General features: G+C 35.0%; 1 protein-coding gene across 4 annotated transcripts in view; it reads left to right on the top strand.

The window, feature by feature from the left end:
- DYNC2H1 (dynein cytoplasmic 2 heavy chain 1) overlaps positions 1-21,088 on the top strand; it is a 388,044-nt gene that overhangs the window by 90,484 nt on the left and 276,472 nt on the right. For all 4 annotated transcript variants that reach the window (XM_032167257.2, XM_032167258.2, XM_058446233.1 and 1 more), the window contains exons 48-54: positions 5,498-5,628; positions 6,784-7,032; positions 7,556-7,664; positions 11,501-11,614; positions 12,655-12,797; positions 17,661-17,745; positions 19,580-19,734. In XM_032167257.2, the coding sequence (XP_032023148.1) occupies positions 5,498-5,628; positions 6,784-7,032; positions 7,556-7,664; positions 11,501-11,614; positions 12,655-12,797; positions 17,661-17,745; positions 19,580-19,734 (986 nt within the window). The remainder of the gene's footprint in view (positions 1-5,497; positions 5,629-6,783; positions 7,033-7,555; positions 7,665-11,500; positions 11,615-12,654; positions 12,798-17,660; positions 17,746-19,579; positions 19,735-21,088) is intronic.

Here is a 21,088-nt window from a genome sequence, read left to right on the forward strand (position 1 = left end):
GATGAAATGCTGAGAGAAGCCTGATCATATTAATGGTTCAGAGTTTGCTTGACTTGGAGTGAGGGTTTATGTCATTATGACCTGTAGCTTGCATGGCTTAGTGTGGAGAGGCTTAGGTTCTTACATGGTGCTTTCTTTCTCAGTCTAAAAATTGAGTCAGTAGTGTCTCTTTTTGCAAAGAAAGTGGCATATCCTTTGGGCATAAGATAGTATTGGCACCTAATTGGGTGTCTGAATCCTCTGAAGAGTTTGGTGTCTTTCACAGTCTCTTGTCTAAGACTCAATAAATAAAATATGTCTTTTTTTGTTATTTTTCTCTTCAGTGAAGGGTTTTCTTTTTCTTTTCTTTTTTCTTTTTTTCTTTTTCTTTCTTTCTTTCTTTTTTTTTTTTTTTTTTTGAGAGAGGTTTCATTCTTGTTGCCTAGGCTGGAATGCAATGGTGCGATCTCGGCCCACCGCAACCTCCGTCTCCCAGGTTCAACTGATTTTCCTGCCTCAGCCTCCTGAGTAGCTGGTATTACAGGCATGTGCCATCACGTCCGACTAATTTTGTATTTTTTTTTTAGTAGAGACGGGGCTTCTCCATGTTGGTCAGGCTGGTCTCAAACTCCTAAACTCAGGTGATCTGCCCGCCTTGGCCTCCCAAAGTGCCGGGATTAGCTGTAAGCCACCACACCCACCAGGTTTTCTTTTTTAAAAATACAGGTTTGACATATGTTAGATCTAGGCATATAGGATTTTCACGTATTGAAAGATTAGCTTATTAAGAAAAATTTAATCTTGGAGACATAAAAATAAATTAGATACATTCTTGGCCGTAAGAAGATTGTAATCTAATGACAGAAACAGATATAAAAATCTTTGCTTACAATGATAACTATTGCTAGTGTGGTTAGATGCCACAAATGTTTGTGGAAGTAGATGGTTAAAATGATAATTACAATGGAGTATGGAATGTTTTATAATTAATGTAACTTTTCTGAATATGTTTGAGATAAATGCTGGATAGTAGGGTTGTAGAAGAGGTGGAGACTAATTCTGCTTCGAGGAAGTTACTTGGAACCTTTTTTTTAAGGCTGGTCAATTGAAGCAATGGGAGTAAAACTTTTTTAAATTCAATTTTTTATTTTTGAGATAATTACAGATTCACATGCAGTTATAAAAAATTAATACAGAGAGAACACATCTATCTTTTACCTGGTTTCCCTCAATGGTAATATCTGGCCAAATTATAGCACATCATCACAACCAGGATATTGACATTAATACAGTTTAGATACAGAACAGTTATAGCACCACAGGATCTATAATGTTAACCTTTTGTAGCCATACTCACTTCTCTCCCATCTCCTGGAAACTACTAATCTGTTGTTTCTTTAATTTTGTCATTTCAAGAAAGTTATCTTGACTCAACCTGTTTCTCTGGAGATATATGCCGATTGTTTTGTCTTGATAGTTCATTTCTTTTTATTGCTTTTTATTCCATCATATGAATATACCACTCTTTCTTTAACCCTTTATCTACTGAAAGACATCTGGGTTGTTTTCAGTTTTTGGCTATTAGGAATGAAGCTGCTATGAATATTCTTGTATAGGTTTTTGTGTGAACATACATTTTTGTTTTCTGTAATAAATGCTCAGGAGTGCAATTGCAGGGTTATGTGGTACTTGCATGCTTACTTTTTTAAGCAACTAACAGGCTGTTTTTTATAGGGGTATTGTTCCTCATCATTGGCAGCATTTGGTGTTGTTACTATTTTGTATTTTAGCCATTCATGTACGTGTATATAGATATGTCATTGTGGCTTTAATTTGCATTTTGCTAAGGGCTAGTGAACTTGAATATCTTTTTGTGTAATATTTGCTGTCTGTATATCCTCTTTGGTGGACTGTCTTCATTTCTTTTATCCATTTTCTAATCAGATTTTTTTTTTTTTTGGAGACAGAGCCTCACTCTGTTTCCCAGGCTGGAGTGCAGTGGTGCAATCTCTGCTCACTGCAACTTCTACCTCCTGGGCTCAAGCGATTCTTCTGCCTCAGCCTCCCGAGTAGCTGGGATTACAGGTGTGCACCACCTCGCCCAGCTAATTTTTGTATTTTTAGTAGAGACGCGGTTTCATCATGTTGGGTAGGCTGGTTTTGAACTCCTGACCTGAAATCATCCACCTGCCTCGACCTCCCAAAGTGCTGGGATTATAGGCGTGAGCCACTGCAGCCAGCAATTGGTTTGTTACTGTTGAGTTTTGAGAATATGTGTGTATTAGAGATACCAATCCTTTGCTGGATATATGGTTTGCAAATATATTCTCCCTCTCAGTAGGCTTGTCTCTTCATCCCCTTAACAGGGTCTTTCACAGATAAAAAGTTTTTATATAATTTTGTGAAGCCTAACCTATCATTTTTCATTGTAAGGATCTGTTGATGTCAAGCTTAAGGAGTCTGTCTAGTTGTAGATCTTGAAGATTTTCTCCTAAGTTTTCCTTAAAAGTTTATAGTTTTACGTTTTACATTTGAGTCAGCGGTCCATTGTGAGTCAATTTCTGTATAGTGAATGAGACTTAGGTCAAGGTTTATTTTTCTGCCTATGGATGTTTATTTACTCCAGCATCGTTTGTTGAAAAGGCTATCTTTCTGCCTGAATTGCTTTTGCAGCTTTGTCAAAAATTGGTAACATGGGTCTATTTCTGGGTTCTCCATTCATGTATGTATCTGTCCTTCCGCCAGTACCACACTGTCTTGATTAGCTACTATATAAGTTGTGAAATTGGTTTAGACTGATTCTTCCTACTTTAGACCTCTTTCTCAAAATTGTTTTAGCTATTTCTGTTTCTTGGTCTTTTCATATAGATTTTAGAATAATCTTTTCTGAATCCATAAACAATGTTGCTGAGATTCTGATAGGAATCGCTTAAATCAGTATATTGGTTTGGGGAGAATTGACATCTTTTCTCTGTTGAGTCTTCCCATTTTCTTCATTTATCTAATCCCTCTATTTATTTAGATCTTTGCTTTCTTTCACTAGTGTTGTGTAGTTTTTAGCATTCAAGTATTATACATGTTAAGTTAGATTTATACCTAACTTATACCTAAGTTTTAAATTTGTTAAAACAATTGTAAGTGCTCAAACTGTGTTTTAAAGGATGAATATAGTAAGCAAAGGATATTCCAGACAAGAGAAAAACAATGTGCAAAGAAACAGAGGCTTGAGAAAACGAGAGTATATAGTGTAGAGAGAGAGAGAAGATTCAAGCAATCAGTGAAGCCAGATTGTAGAGGGCCATCACTAGGAGTTTGGTGTTTTGTTTTGTTTTAGGAAGTGGAAAGCTATATGTGATACTGCAGTGGTGTGGCACAATCCGGTTTTGTTTTTGTATGTGTTATGCTAGTTAGTAGTGAGGATGTACTTGAGGAGGCAGAAACTTATAGCAGGAATACAAGGTAAGAGCCTACTGCAATAGTCCAAGTGAGAAATGATGAGATGTGAGGATAATAGTTCAGTTTTGTACATGTGCTTTGAATATTTGCAATCTTTCTTCATGTCTTTTGGAAATCTACATAGAGTTGATCATTTATGAGGGTAGGAATCATGTTTGTCTTACTCAATACTTATCTCAGGCAGAAAGTACCTTGTTTAAACACAGGTGCTCAATAGGTAAGTATTGAGCCAATGAATGCATGAATTATATGTCTGTTAAGCAATTGGAAATACAGGACTAGCCCAGAACATAGGAGTTTTGCCTAAAGATAAGTAGTAGGTGAGGTTTTGGTATATAAATTGTTGATAATTTAACTGACAAAAAAAGATTAAATGATTCGGGGAGAATTTTGGAATTAAAAGACTAGAAGGCTGAAATTGGACCCCAGGGAGTATCAGTATATAAGGGATAAAGCAGAAAACTGAAAAGGACTGGTAGCTGTGGCGTGATAAATAGGGTTATATAAATGCAAGTGCAAAAGAAGAGATGCACAAAGGTCATGTTGGGATAATGATTGCAAAGAAGATTTAGATTTGGAGATTTTGACTGTATTATTGTTCTCAAATAAGAGTTTTAGTATAGTAGCCTGTACAGATAGAAAATAATGTAAAAAATGTGATGGTGAAAGTAGGGAGAACATGAGGTAGCTTGGGTCTAGGGAAGGTAAGGTTGTTATTTTAGGGGAGTGTAGAACTGAGCATGTGACAAGGATGCTTGGTGGAACAGTCTCCCAGAAGAGTTGGGAAGGAAAAAGTTCAATAGAATGGTGAATAGACTTTCCTTGTATGGTAACAGGAACATTGCTATAGGTAGATTTAAGGGAAGTTTGGGGGATTTTTGTTTTCTAATTAAAATTTGGTCAGTTTTTTTTTTTTTTAAACATTAGGGCTCTTTTTGGTATTAATACATCCATGTCCTTTCTCAAGGAGAGTTTTGAGATTGTTTTATCTGCTAATTTTATGTGAACTATTTTTTTCCAATTATATTAGCTGTTTATTATTATTATTATTATTATACTTTAAGTTTTAGGGTACATGTGCACAATGTGCAGGTTTGTTACATATGTATCCATGTGCCATGTTGGTGTGCTGCACCCATTAACTCGTCATTTAGCATTAGGTATATCTCCTAATGCTGTCCCTCCCCCCTCCCCTGGGATCTAGAACTAGAAATACCATTTGACCCAGCCATCCCATTACTGGGTATATACCCAAAGGACTATAAATCATGCTTCTATAAAGACACATGCACATGTCTGTTTATTGTGGCACTATTCACAATAGCAAAGACTTGGAACCAACCCAAATGTCCAACAGTGAACTATTTTTAACTTACAAATTTTATGTAGATTCTGAAGAAGAAGAAGGAAAATGGGACAAACTGAGAATAGACAGTGGGGAGTAGTAGGAGAAAGGTAGAAGGAATCCAGTTCATTTCAGGAGAAAGAAGTAAGGGGGCAGAGTATAGACTAGTGGTGCCATCAGTCACTTTTCAGGTAGAGTTTGATATTGCAATTGAAGGTCTTTGTATTTCTTTTCTATTTATTTATTTTTTTGAGATAGATCTCACTCCCTTGCCCAGGCTGGAGTGCAGTGGTGCAATCATGGCTCACAGCAGCCTTAAACTCCTGGGCTCAAGTGATCCTCTTGCCTTAGCTTCCCACGTAGCTAGGACCACAGGTGTGTGCCACCACACCTGGCTAATTTTTAAATTTTTTATAGAGATGGAGTCTTGTTATGTTGCCTAAGCTGGCCTTGACCTCCTGGGCTGAAGTAATCCTCCTGCCTTGGCCTCCAAAAGTGCTGATGTTATAGGCATGGGCCACCTTGCCTGTCTCAGTCATTGAATTTCACCTGATGTTATTGACCTTACAATGTACACTTTAAAGTATTTTGCCTTTGCCCTTCTGGAGATGATCTTATTTGGATTATTAACTTAAAAATTGTTTAGTAAGCAATGTATTTGTTGAACTCTCATTACAAGTAATGCATATAAAACAAAAATATCATTTATTTCCACAGATAGTTTCTATGTTACATGGGGAGCTCGGCATAATTCAGGAGCAAGGGCAGCCCCAGGACAACCATTACCTCCACATGGAAAACCACTTGGAAAACTAAACTCTACTGATCTCAAGGATGTTATTAAAAAGGTATAATATGAATTACTAATTGGAACTGGGATTTGGTCATTATAGTCTTTTAAAAATATTTGTTGTAAAGATTTAGAGGGCATGAATATGATAGATTGTAGAATAGGCAAAGCTGGTTCTTATCTTTTGGAATTTAGTCCATTGTGGCAGATGTAACGAGATGCACCTGTACTTACATAGATATGTGTAAAATTGCTAAGATACATTTTGGGCAAAGGTATGTTGGAAATATTAATGAGATTTAATATTAATCAGGAAATTACTCTGGAGCAGTGGTTGTCAAACTTTAGAGAGCGGTAGAGTCATGTAGAGATTAGAAAATATGCATATTCCTGGGTCTCATCCTCTTAAGTGTCAGATTCATTAGGTGACCCAGGTAGTCCAGATGTCTAACAGGCTCCCAGATGATGCTGATGCTGCTGGTCCACTGAAACTTTGAGTAGTGCTATCCTAGAGAGTTTCTCTTTAAAAGTTTAGTTATAATCAAGAAGAAGAAACAGTATTGCAAATGATTGCTTTAAAAATTAATATTTATATTGAATGTTAGTGTGGATTTTATATTAGGAAACGTTTTTTCATGGTCTGGTAAACGGATTCGCCGGAATGGATGTTGCAAAGTCTTGAAGCATTGATAATTGTTAAGTATGTAAAGTCTAATTTTCCTTTCTCCTTTCCTGCACTCTATCAGGTAGTCCCTGGCAGAGCATGGTACCTGTGTTAGCTTTTGATTCATTCCCAAGCAATGCGAAAGAACATTCACAAAAGAGTTTTTAGGCACTAGGTTTCTAGAGTTTGGGGATTTTTTTCATGGTCTATGCACACTGATTCATAACAACTAATAAAATTTGAGTAATTTTAAAGTTTTATAATTAACCTGCTATCTCATGCTGCTTTTTACTAGTGTAGCAGTGACCAAAAGTAACTGATTTTCACGGACCCTTGAACTTGTTTGACATGAGTTTTTCCTTAGAGAGTGCCAATTTATTTATCCAGGATTACCGGACATATAAAATATTGAGTGTGAGATGATATGTAGTCACTTTACCTTTTTTCTTGAATGTATCAAAAATATAATATTTTAACCTAGGTAAGTAACATTTGTATTATGTAATTAGGGCTTATATTAACTATAAAATATTCTGATTTTTTTAAAAGGGTCTTATTCATTATGGACGAGATAACCAGAATTTAGACATTTTACTTTTCCGTGAAGTCTTGGAGTATATGTCTAGGATAGATAGAGTGCTGAGTTTCCCTGGAGGTTCACTTCTGTTAGCAGGACGCAGTGGTGTAGGTCGTCGGACCATCACTTCTTTAGTCAGTCACATGCATGGAGCGGTCCTGTTTTCTCCAAAGATTTCCAGAGGATATGAACTGAAGCAGTTCAAAAATGATCTCAAACATGTGAGTTGCCCACTGTCTTTTGCTCTATTTGGTTTTAAATTACATTGGTTATTATTCTAAACATCTTTAAAGACCTTTAGTTCTCTGTTATACAATATAGTCTTTATTTTAATTTAGATTATTTTTTCCATGATTATTATAAAATTATATTTTTATCTATAGACAGGAAAGAGAATACCATTAGAATTTCTAGGACCCAGATACTCCAGGTTATGGGATGTTAGACAGACATGAATATAAACAGAAGGATGGAATTTACATAGGAAATATATGGGTAGAGATAAAAATGATCTACTTGTTTTAATTTTAATGGCCTAGCTGTAAAATAATTAGTATTTACTTAGGGGTTGGATTTACTTTCCAAATTATATGGCTAAAGTTTGATTTTTAATTATTAAAATGGAAATAAATGAATAAATAAACATACGATACTGGCATACTTTACATACAAATACAAAATGTTAATTTTTAACTGTACCAAAAATACTTAAAGGGCACTAAAAAATATTTTCTTATTTTGCAGGTGCTGCAACTTGCAGGAATTGAAGCACAACAGATAGTTTTACTTCTTGAGGATTACCAGTTTGTACATCCTACATTTTTGGAGATGATCAATAGCCTTTTGTCTTCAGGTAAGTGAAGAGTTTCTTTTCAAAGAAAATAAAAATAATGACATAAAAATTATCCAAGTAGGCCAGGCGCGGTGGCTCACGCCTGTAATCCCAGCACTTTGGGAGGCCGAGGCGGGCGGATCACGAGGTCAGGAGATCGAGACCATCCTGGCTAACACAGTGAAACCCCGTCTCTACTAAAAATACAAAAAATTAGCCGGGCAAGGTGGTGGGCGCCTGTAGTCCCAGCTACTCGGGAGGCTGAGGCGGGAGGCTGAGGCAGGAGAATGGCATGAACCCCCCAGGGGGCAGAGCCTGCAGTGAGCCGAGATCGCGCCACTGCACTCCAGCCTGGGCGACAGCGAGACTCTGTCTCAAAAAAAAAAATTATCCAAGTAAAATTATCTTGTGCAGAATTTACTTTGTTTTGGAGAACTTTTGGCATAGTTCTTACTTAGGAGACATGGTGTTAAACATGTTCATGGCAGGAGAATTGAGAGACTCCATTTTTATAAAACCAATAATTTAAGACATATAAAAATTGTTAATATGGAGTATTGGTGAATATTCAGAAAAAATGACTTTTACATATACTTTTGCTGGTTTCTGTTATAACCTTTGGGAAAATTATCATCTAGGACTTATTAAAAGCTGTGCCATACTCTTTGATGTACCATTCTATTATCTGTAGGAATTTAACCCACAGAAATAAAAGAAGTAGTATGTAAGAAAATAGGTAGTATAATTTATAATCACAAACATTTGATAGAACCTTCCTATCAGTAGTGGCGTGGTTGTATAACTATATAATAGTATGGCCTTAGTATGGATATATGAATATACATATACTCCAGATATATGAAATTCCACATAATTCTACAGATTATTGCCCACACTTCATGTGTCTGGAATATAGTTGCATTCATTAACCTGGAAAAATGCATATTCTCCTTCTTCAGTTGGATATTATGAATCAAGTAGTAATCTTGTTTGTTTGTTTGTTTGTTTGTTTATATATTTTGAGGCAGAGTCTTGCTCTGTTGCCAGGCTGGAGTGCAGTGACACGATCTTGGCTCACTGCAACCTCCCCCTCCCAGGTTCAAGTGATTCTCCTGCCTCAGCCTCCTGAGTAGCTGGAATTACAGGCATGCGCCACCATGCCTGGCTAATTTTTGTAATTTTAGTAGAAACAGGGTTTCACCATGTTGGCCAGGATGGTCTCGAACTCCTGACTTCAGGTGATCCTCCCACCTTGGCCTCCCAAAGTGCTGGGATTACAGATGTGAGCCACCGCGTCTGGCCAGTAATCTTGTTTTTTAAAAGAAGAAATTAAAATTATTTTTAAGGAAAAAAGGAACTTATACGTACTTTAAGTATGCATCTGTATAATAGAAAAATACCACTTGAAAGAGGACTATCTTAATACAAATACTCTCTAGAAATTTATGGCTAAGTGGGCTCTCTATGTATCTGGAATTCTATGGATTATAGAGATATTTATTGTTTTATGTTTTCAAGATTTCTATGGTTTGAAAATCATTACTCGCATTTTGCCTCTGAGATAGGTTCGAGTCTTGTTTTTCCTCTGAGATATAACATGAAGCATTGTCCATTTATATTCCTCGGCATTTCTCACCCCTAATTGCACGTTAGAATCACTAGGATAATTAAAAACAACAACAACAACAACAACGACTAAAAACGAATTCTTTGCTACTACCCTAAATCCATTAAATTAAAATCTCTGGGGTATGGTGGGAGTATCATTTGGCTATTGTGACTCCCTAATTGAGTCTCTGCAACCCAAACTAAGAACTGTTGCTACTCTTCTGCTGTGGCTCTGTGCCCAGCAAATTGTGGTACTCTCCTGTTGTCTGTGGTGTTACCTGACCTTTTTGGTGTTTTCCTGGGGAGGATGCTTGCGAATTCCTATATTTCTTCCTTTTTTTTTGAAGAATTTATGAAGTTTGTTAGAATCTTTCTATGAGTAATCACTGTTAGTGATTGGGAAGAAGTAGCTTAGTTTTAAACTTGGGTCAAGAGTGTTTTGTTATTTAAGTACAAAATAAACCTTAAAAACTAGTTTCAATTGTATGGATGATATCACTGTGGGAATCAAAGGACAAAGTTATATGAACTCATTTTCAACTCAGTTTGTAATAAATACTTGCTTTGTATCATGCTAGTGCTCTGAGGAGAAATTTTCTTCAGAATTTAACAGCTTTGGTTAAAGAAAACATTTAATTTATAATATGTAATATTTAAACATTAGTGCCCAGATGAGAAATACAGACCAGGATGCTCTAATTAGACAAGTGGTAGATCCATTTCTGTTAAAGAGTTGAGGGATAATGGCTTAGTGAAAGTGGTAGTACTTGAGTGGACTTAAAGCGTTCCATCTTTTGATATTTAAGGAATACATTCCTGCGTATTGCTTCGGTTGTCACTAGATGGAGACATTGTTCATTTTGGCTGACAAGAGACCAGAAACACAGATTTTTTTTTTTTTTTGAAAGCAAACATTCAGATAAGCACTAACTCAATAATCATTATTTTAAGACAAATTGGTCTTTATTATCAAGATATAATTGTAAAAATGACAAGTCAAATTTTGGCATTTTATTTTCAGAGGAAGTATTCAGTAGGCTTAGTTTCTTTTTTCTATTTCAAATTCTTATTCCCTAATGTGTGTAATATATAGGTAGAGCTGGCATTTTTTTGCTAAATTTAAGGAATCAAAAATATCTTGGTATGTCTAAAATTTAAAGAAAAACAAATGCAGATTTATGTGTGCATGTGTTCAATTATGTACAAACTTGTGGGGTGGGGGTGGTCTAATGCCTCTTAGTTGAACCTAAAGAAAAGTAGGGATCAGACTTTGATGGGCCCTATATGAATGCATTATTTTGGATGTGTAGCAAAGGACTTTTCACTAATGTTATAGTTTCTTGTGAATTGTAAACATATTGGCTTAACAAATATTTATTAAATGCCTCTTATATGCAGGGCCAAGTTTTAAATACTATTATAATTTGTAGAAGTGAACAAGATGTGCTCCAGGCCCTCTATCTTTGAGTCTGTCTTTAAGACTAAAGTTGTAGTCTTAATCAACTTTGATTTGCCTTTCATCATTCTATTCATCATCATGATTTGGCCTGCATAGTAGCAGGCCACGGACCAGTTCTGATTTCTAGTACAAGTTCATCTGTTCATTCATTCATTTATGTAAAACATATTTTTGTTCTAGATACTTAGGTAAGAGTATTCTAGGGTTAAATGTTGAACATTATCCAATATTTGTCCTTAGGAATTTAGAGTCTAATTGGAGATAAGAAGGAAGTAATTCATTATTAAATGATATGATAAGTGCTAAAAATTGATATATTTGAATAGTATGTGAAAGAGAAAGAGTGTTTAATTAGCATATGGGCAGTCAAGAAAGGCTCATGGGCATAGCAGTTAGGGAAGTAGCATCTTGAAGGATAAGAATTTATTGGGTATCATGATAGGGGGCAGAGGATGACTGTAGGTATACATTCCAAGAGAAGAGAATATTTTGTTATATTTATGGAAAACAAGTTTATTGAGGCTAGAGTACAAGGTCTTATGGAGGAAGATGGAAAAAGAACCTGTAAAGGTAGACAGATGGCTAGTGTATGACTATTTTGAGTGGTTTGCTTAGGTGTTTGAATTTTATCAAATGATGGCTATAGATAAAGATTTGTGAGTCACTTAGAGGTAATAAAGTTTGTGTATTTTTGGAAAGAAAGATTGAATAAGAGCAGATTTTTAAATACAAAAATTGAAAAAGCATTATTTATTAAAATGTTTTCAATTAGTCTAATATTTTTCTGTAGGTGAAGTTCCTGGACTCTATACTCTTGAAGAATTAGAGCCCTTGCTGTTACCACTTAAAGATCAAGCTTCACAAGATGGTTTTTTTGGACCAGTCTTCAATTACTTCACATATAGTAAGTGACATAGAATTCATTAATCAAATCAAACTGGTTTGTATGAAATATATACCGTTTAATTTGCCTTATTTTCTCATTAGATTGCAAAGGTATCTTAAGTCTTTTTTCTGGAGCTTTTAGAAAGTAACACATAACTAGTGGATAGGCTAGCCTATAATAAAAACACCTGTATTAGTCTGTTTTTACACTACTAATAAAGACTTACCTGACACTGAGCAATGTACAAAAGAAAGAGGTTTATTGGACTCAGTTTCACATGGCTGGGGAGGCGTCACAATCATGGTGGAAGGCAAGGAGGAGCAAGTCATATCTTACATGGATGGCAGCAAGCAAAGAGAGGGCTTGTGCAGAGAAACTCCTGTTTTTAAAACCATGAGATCTCATGAGAGCCATTCACTATCATGAGAATAGCATGGGAAAGACCCGCCCCGCTCCATGATTCAATCATCTCCAACCAGGTTCCTCCCACAACACGTGGAGATTGTGGGAGCTACAAAATGAGATTTGAGTAGGGACACAGAGCCAAAACATATCAATACATCAGCAAAATTTTAGCAAACAGGAATGATGAAAGTATGGTAATGTTCTTTCAAATATTTACCTTGCCTCTGTTTCATGTGGTGAAATTAGTGCTACTTTGGTACTTCCTGTCTTAAAGAAATATTGAACCATTTAGATTGTGCCAGACTTAATAGTTTTAAAAAACTAGCCTTTTATTCATAAAGAAACAGTTTTATATGCACTGTAGAAATCCAAAATTGAAATAAGTAAAAAGTGAGGCAATAATCACATCACCCAGACATTATGACACTTACATTTTTTGTGGACATTTTTCAGAGTCTTTTTTCTTAACATGCACATACACAAATTTCTAAATGTTCTTTTAACTAAAATAAAAATCATAACATAATATTGTTTTATATTGTGCTCATTTTAAGAAACAGCTCCTACTATTTCATTTGAGAAAATTTTGATTTCTTTAACCCAGACCACATATAGATTGCCTGGTTCTATTATTATTCTTATCTATTTCTTAGGAATTCAGCAAAACTTGCATATTGTCTTGATAATGGATTCTGCAAATTCAAACTTCATGATAAACTGTGAGAGTAATCCAGCTTTGCATAAGAAATGCCAGGTGTTGTGGATGGAGGGTTGGTCCGATAGCAGTATGAAGAAAGTAAGTTTAACAAATATTAAAAAATTTAAAAGCACATTTTATTTTTGAAGTTATTGATTTTCACAACTTCTCTTTGGTGTTGGTTATAACATCACCTTAATTATGGCACCAAACATCTCTTATGTTTGGAAATGTCTGTTTTCCTCATACTCTTGCATCATAATTTAGTTGAATATAGAATTTTAGATTGAGGATCATGTTCTTAATTAAGGACCCCAGAGACAACTATACTTTAAAATTTTATGGGTTTAGTTAACTAGCCTATTACAGACTGTCCTAGATTTTTAAAAAGTCATAGCAAGTATTTAACAATTAAAGAATTTTTAAATCCTTAAAAAATATCATCACTATGCTGTGTGTTTGGAGGGGGATGAGTTAAAGTGTGAACTCATAACACTATCTTAACTGGAAGCCTCTTATTTTACCTCATTTGAATAAGTAATAATTTTCAACATTGTTTCTTTAAATGATATTCATATTCTCAATCACTAATTTCTTTATTTTTCTATAAGAGAAGTATAGTTTAATGCCTGTCATGGTTCAGAGTAAGGAGTGTAATTTGAGATAAAAGACATGGTTTACAGATGAGGTAATATTTTAGTTACTGAAAGATATTTAGCTTGAGGAGGCAACATGAATAAGAGGCATTCATTAAGAAATAATTATTGGGTGCTTAGTAAGTACCACTGTTCTATATATGTTGAGGACATAGCAGAGGAAAAAAAACCAGAGAGAAATCCCTGCCCTCATGGTGTTTACATTCTTCTCAGGTATATCTGCGGGGAAAGCGTTCTAGGTGAAGGTCCTGGGTAGACAGCGTCTGATGATTTTGAGGATCAGTAAGAGGCCACTTCACCTGGAGCAGAGTGATTGAGGGGAGAGGGGGCGAAGATGATGTCAGAGAACTAAGAGGAAACCTAAGTTAGCATGGGTCTTCGTAAGCTACTACACTGTATAGGATTTCAGCTTTTCCTGAGAACTAACTTACTTTTGGATGCTTTCACACAGAAATATTCTGACTCATTTTTTAATGGGATTACTGTAGTTTCTGTGCTGAAAGTAGACTATAGAGGGCAATGGTTGGAGCAGTTACAAATGATTGCAGTAATCCAGAGAGAAAAGGATAGGTTGGGCTAAGGATGTAGTGGTAAGGTGGTGAGAAGTGATTGTATTCTGCACATGTTTTGCAGTAGAAACAACAGGATTTGCTGACAGATTATAATAAAGTGTAACAGAAAGTGAGGGGTCAGTGATACTCCTGAGTGTTTTGGCTTGAGCAACTAGAAGGATGAAATGACCATCATTTGAGACAGAGGAGACTGTGAGAAGAACATATTAAGATGAGACTATGAGGCCTTCAGTTTTAGATGTGTTAAATATGAGATACCAGACATTGAACTTATAAGTTTGCGAAGGCATTTGGAAATATAAGCCTGGAGCTCCAGGGGTCAGGCATACAGAAAAAACTTTGAGGAATTATCAGAGTGCAGGTGGTATTTAAAGCTGTAAGAATGAATGATATCACCAAGAGAGTAAGAGTAAACAAAAGAGAGCAGCGATCCAAGACTGAACCCTAGGGCACTTCAACATTAAGAAACTGGGGAGATGAAGAGGAAGAACCAACGGACACTGAGAAGAAGCTGCTAGGGAAATAAGAGGAAAACCAGACAAACATTACATTTTAAAAACCAAAAGAAGATAGCATGTCAAAGGAAGAAAGTATGATGAACAATGAAAGTAGATAAGGACTAGGAATTGATCACTGGATTTAGCAACGTGGAAATCGTTGGTGACTTTGATAGAGCAGTTGGCAGTTAGTAATGGAAAAAGCCATACTGGAGTATGTTTCAGAAAGAATGAGAAGATTGGAGACAATGAATGTGGGTACACTCTTTTAAGGAATTTTGTTTAAAGGATGAGAGAAATGGGTCAGTAACTGGAGGAAGGAGAGGTAAAAATATTTTATTTTATTTTTTTTTCCAAGACAGTGTCTTGCTCTGTTGCCCAGGCTGGAGTGTGGTTGTGCAATCTCGGCTCACTGCAACTTCTGCCTCCTGGCTTCATGCGATTCTTCTGCCTCAGCCTCTCGAGTAGCTGAGATTACAGGTGCCTGCCACCATACCTGGCTAATTTTTGTATTTTTAGTAGAGACAGGTTTCACCATGTCGGCTAGGCTGGTCTCAAACTCCTGCCTCGGCCTCCCAAAGTGCTAGGATTATAGGCGTGAGCTACCGTGCTTGGGCCTGTTTTTTTTTATTTTTATTTTTTAAAAGATGGGACACACTATAGTATATTCATATGCTGTTGAGAATGATTTAATAGGGAAGCAAAAAATATGTGATGCAAAACAGGGAAAAATTGCTAGAATAATATCACTGAGTACGTGCACAGCACATGGATCTAGTGTACAAATGGAAGAATTAAGGATCGGCGTTTCCTATGAGAATGGAGGAATCATTTGTGATAACAGGAAAGAAAGCAGAATAGAAGGGGATAGATCCAGGTAGGTGGGCAGGTATGGTACTGGGAAGTTTGGGATGCTCTTTTCTAATTGTTTCTGTTTTCTTAGCGAAATAGGAAGATTATCCCCTGAGGGAAAGAATGAGGGAGGAGGCTTTGGAGGCTTAAAGAGACACAAGAAGACATGGAAAACAGTAGTTTGGGAGAGTGAAAGAGGGAAAGGATTAGGAGAATGGAGTATGATAGGATTCACTTGAGGTTAGTGATCATGGAGTTCAATAGAGGCCAAACAACATAGTTGTGTGTTTTTTTCTCAAGCCATAGGTGCTCTGATGGGTGCAGACCTTGAGTAGGTGGTGACTTAGATTTGACCAGAATTGGGACTTTGGTGCTTGAGTATGACAAAACAATTGAAGGCCAGAGAGTTGAGAATATTTATTAGAATATAATTATTTTGATTTACCATGGAATTTAAGTTGGTAAGGTGGTAAATTAGGATAGGAAGATGGTGAATGACAGTGAAGAGGTGGTCAAATTGGTAGATAGTAGGTTTCCGTGGAGTTTCAGGATTTTGATGTTGGAAGAGAGTAAACTGGGAAGACAGGAGTGTAGTGATAGAAGAATGGGATGTTTGAAAGTGAGATTATGGAAGGATTTCACTTAGTGATAATTACAAAATCTCATGATTTGACTGTGTAGGTGAGTGGCTGACAAAAGGGTGGTGGCTAAGAGGAGAAGAGGCGTCCAAGGGATTGAGAGGTGAGGGTATTAGAGGGATTATCTATAATGGACATTGAAATTGAGAATAATTAAGAAGGTAAGACAAGGATTGTGTTGGAAGGAGTGACAGTGAGCCAAGAGCTAAAATTATTTGTGGAATGAAGAAATGACTGGACTGGTAGATGTCTGCACCATGGAGGGTTAGTGGTTACTCTAGCCTGATATTTAGGGAGCTTAGTGAGGATGATTTTGAAGTAGTGATGAAGTACAAGAGGGCACTACCTCACTTGCAGGCCCAGTGGTTCAAGGACATGATATTGCATGGTGTGCTTGGGAAATAGAGAGTTCATGGCCGCTGCACGGGGTATGTGGAACATTGTAGTGGCAAATATCATTAAAAGCTAGATTGGGGACAGATAAGGAGGGGAAGTGTTTAAGTGCCATGACTTTGAATTTTATTTAATAAGCAACTAGAAGCAATTGAAAGTTAGTGTGAAGGGGTTGATAGGATCCATCAGTTTTAGATATGTTAATGTATGAAAATGTTAATATATGTTATATATTATGTTATGAATATGTTAATATATGAAATATATGAGAATATGTAATAGATGAAAATAAAGCAAATTAATAGGCTTACTATGTCCATTCAACTCTTTAAAAAGTACCATTTTTACTTCAAGGGAAGGAACAGGGGCAAATCAGGCCGGCAGACTTTGCTAATTTAGGATATTGTTTGAGGATAGACCATTTTAAAGAAAACGAGTTCCCAAAGAAACAAATTAACGTTGATTTAAAAATATAAGTTTAAAATATTCTCACATAGGTTTAAGTGTTTTGTCAGAAATCAGTGAAGGCATACTCTCTGTCACAAGAATTATGGTACATTCAAACTGCATTAATGAAGACATCTTTTGGCTTACTTTTTTTTTCAGTCTGAGAAATTTAAAAAATGATTTTTTGACCTAATTTCAGGATCACTTGTGTTTTCCTCTTGCTGGTAATTTCAGCTCTATCAGGTGAAAGAAATTGAAGCTATTTGGCTTAATTTAAAATTTCAAAATTGTTACTTTAATTTTTTTTCAGGAAACTAAACTTTCTTTTGTATATTCTAAAGTAGCATTCTTGTAAGGTTATCTTTAATAATGATATCTGCTTATGAAACTGTATTTGCTTATTTACAATAGTGGCAAAATGCCAGCCATAGTGAGAATATACTTTTTAGAATGATCAGTTATGAAATTATTGATTATAAAATTATTTTTATTTACTTTTAGTTTTTATTTGAAAAAGCTAAGAATCCTTGCTACCCCACTATGCCATGAAGGCATTTTACTAGTTTTATGCCAAATAAAATATTTTTATTATTGTATGTTTTTAAATGGCATTGTGATTATTTTCTAATTCAATCCAAATTGTAATTTCCTTCATTTCCTATAGTCTCACCATTTCAAGTGAACTTTTCCCAGTGTGCCATTGCAATCAGTTAATGGTTGATATGTGTCAAAACGTTGTCTAGGAAATCATTTCTTCTAAAGATTTCTGTATTATTTTTGTCTCTTAGTCTGGAATGAATCCTAGAAGAAAAGTACAATCAATACTGACTTTTTTGTGTGTTAAAGGTTTTTAACTTATGATACGGGACTTAGACTTTTTCATAGTGATTTTCTTTTTATGTTTTAGATACCTGAAATGTTATTCAGTGAAACAGGTGGTGAAGAAAAATACAATGATAAAAAACAAAAAGAAGAAAAGAAAAAAAATTCAGGTAGTATTTGGATGAAATCAGTTTGATCTGGTTTTTATTTATGAAATAATTGCCACTTTTTAATGCTACAGATCCATTAAAGATTCATGATTATAAATTTGAATAATGCTAAATGTAACAAAATTAGATTTCTTCTGATGCAAACAATATTTTGAAGCCCTTTTTATTTTTAAATTAATGGTTATGTCATTTAACATAGAACCCAACAGAATATCTACTGTGAGAGTTCAAGAAGTTTAAAAATTATTTTTCTGACCTGAGTGATTTGAAGGACCTACTTAAATTGTTTAGAGTCTTTGGCAAGCACCCTAAACTTTTCATATTAGCTTACCACTTAGATATGGCACAGAACTCTATAATTTATATATGAAAAAGTTTTATGACATTCTTTGAATATGGGCTTAATCTTTTCTTAGCTATAGTATTCTCATTATTTTCTCTTCAAATTAATTTTGATTGTGGTCTTTATTTTTATACCATAGCTTATTAACTTATTTATTTAACCATCTAATAATCAAATATTTATTGAACTTGTTTTGTACTGTACTGGGCTGGATATTAGAGATCACTTAGTAGCTCATAGTCCAGTGATAGTGAGAATTGTGTTATATATAAACATAAATCTCTGATATAGCAAGATAAGTGATGGTAGAAGTTTATATGAAATACATTGGAAAGTAAAACTTCAGACTAGCAGATGTTATAGGAAATAGACATTGCCCAGACAGGCAGCTTGAGAAAGTCATTCTGGTTAGAGTGAGTAACATGGGAAAGGTTTGGAAAAGTGAAACAGGCATTTTATGAAACTATAAATAGCCTTAAGGGGTGAAACATAAGATGTATAAATAAGTACTAGATGAAGAGGGAGGAAAAGGTTGGCATGGTCAGGTAATGAAGAGCTTTCTGCATTATGCTAAGGAGTTTGGATTCTAACTTGCAGGTGATAGGGCATTATTGAGAGATTTAAAAGCAGATTTTACCAGAGTTTTGTTTTAGAAACAAATATCTTTATATATCCCTTTCTTCAGTTATTGGAAAATAGATTGGTAATAGGAGAAACCAAAAGCAATTACATCACTTTAGAAGTTTGTTGTAGTAATCTAAGAGAGACAAGATGAAGGCCTAAACCAAAGAAGAGGTAATAAGAATGGAAGAAGGAATGGACTTGGTGGATATTAGGAGGTAATCTAAATGAGACTTGATGATTATGTAATGGCTGTGGCACACAAGAAGAAGAAAGAGTCAAGGATGTTTTTTTGGGATCTGTCTTGGAATATTCATTCCAAATTGATTTCATTCACTGGGGCCGAGAATACAGATGCAAATTGTGTCGGTGAGAGGAATATAATGTGTTTGATCATGGATATATTGCATCTAGTGTGAACTTATTCTTAACTTTTTGGCTTTTGAAGTCTTGTTTCTCCCTGTATCAAATGGGAGTGGATAGGTATTTTGTGTATTGCTTTTCTGTTCAGCAGATTGTATTTAGCTCACTTTTAGATTACTGTACATGTGTTATATAGTCCCAATTAATTTATATGTTATGACAACATGTAGATTTATTTTTCTTGTAACAATAAAGATGTTCAGGGGAAGTATATAACAGTATATTGATGCTACTAAAACTAGAGAATTCAAAATTCCTAAGGAAGATGGGAGCTGTGAATAGTTGTCTAGGAATGCCTGTGCATCTTTAAGCAAAGATGCTATCTCATATTTATAATTATATAGCATGGCAGTATTTTGTATAAAATAACTATCATTAGGATATTTTCTCTTATTTTTAATGAATCATACATATAATAAGTTATTTTTATTTTCTATTTTTTTCTAGTTGATCCTGATTTTCTAAAATCATTTTTATTAATCCATGAATCTTGTAAAGCATATGGTGCTACACCAAGCCGATATATGACCTTTTTACATGTGTATTCTGCCATTAGTAGCAGCAAGAGAAAGGAATTATTAAAAAGACAAAGTCATTTGCAGGTATAGTATTGATAATCTTGAATTATTTTATCTATATATAGGAAACAAGAGTTTTGTAAATCACAATGCTATGTTGCAGGTGGCATATATCTGGTATTAATAAATGTACTGTATTAAAAGCCTTGGAAAACAGTCTCACTTTCCAACCTATATTGCCCTGTAGGTTTTAGTAATGATTTGTATTTTTTTTTAATTCAGTGGTTATTTCTTTTCTTCACTGGTTGGCATTTATGGATTTTTGATAGCTTATGGTACTCTATTTAAGAGTCTCTTTCCCATGAAAACATTTTTAGAAATTAAGAAAACTCTGTTATTCGGCTTAAGATGATACAGTGGACTTTGGGGACTTGGGGGGAAGAGTGGGGTGCGGAGGGATAAAAGGCAACAAATATGGTGCAGTGTATACTGCTCTGGTGATGGGTGCACCAGTATCTCACAATTCACCACTAAAGAACTTATGTAACCAAATACCACCTGTACCCCAATAACTAATGGCAAAATAAAATAAAATAATCATAAAGAAAAAAGAAAACCCTGTTATTAACTGAAACATAATATCCAAGATTATATTTTATAATAACCTTTAAAATTAAAATTATATTTTATAAAGTAATGTTTTCATCCATGTCACCTCACTTAGTACATTCTGAACAATTTTCTTTCCGTATTTCTTTAATTATAGAGCTTTAACTTAAATGTGACATTAGAATGTCAGCCTCTGAAGTTGTTAGAGAACATTTCCTCTCTAAAGTTTTAGTTTCCCTTTGTTAGGGTAATAAAGTAGGCTCCATCTTAATTGACATAATTATCTTTATCATTTCCAATGATTCACTTTCATTTATATTAAGGTACTAACTATACGGGCTTTGGGGAGGGTTAATTTCCTGATTTAGTTCTCTATGGTACTTTGGATAAATTACTTTAACTTACTGTTTTGCAGCTTAATTGGGTCAGTGGTAGTTGTATGTGAGTGTATTAGATAAAATTCATATGGAACAAACCTAGCTTAATACCTGTACTTTATGTTGGGTGCTCAATAGATATTAGTTACATTCCTTTTTTGCCATTACTCTTTCCCCAAATCTTCTGATTTGTTAGGTGACAAAAACATGATAGAAGGTAAAGAATACTTTTCCTGTACATCCCAGGGTTCATTATTCTATTGTTTGGACAGTAGGATGGGGTACCACAATGGCCAGGCCAGGGTGAAATGCCTACTCAAAATGCAGGTAAGGCAAGTGAATGACAGCCCACCAGAACCATATGTGAGAAAGTCTCTTACAAGAACAGTGAATATTAGACAGACAAAACCAAGTCATGTCTACTATAAAAAAGAGTGACTCTTGAGTCCTTT

This window comes from Hylobates moloch, unplaced genomic scaffold (assembly GCF_009828535.3).
Source record: "Hylobates moloch isolate HMO894 unplaced genomic scaffold, HMol_V3 SCAFFOLD_11, whole genome shotgun sequence".
NCBI classification, from domain to species: Eukaryota; Metazoa; Chordata; class Mammalia; order Primates; family Hylobatidae; genus Hylobates; species Hylobates moloch.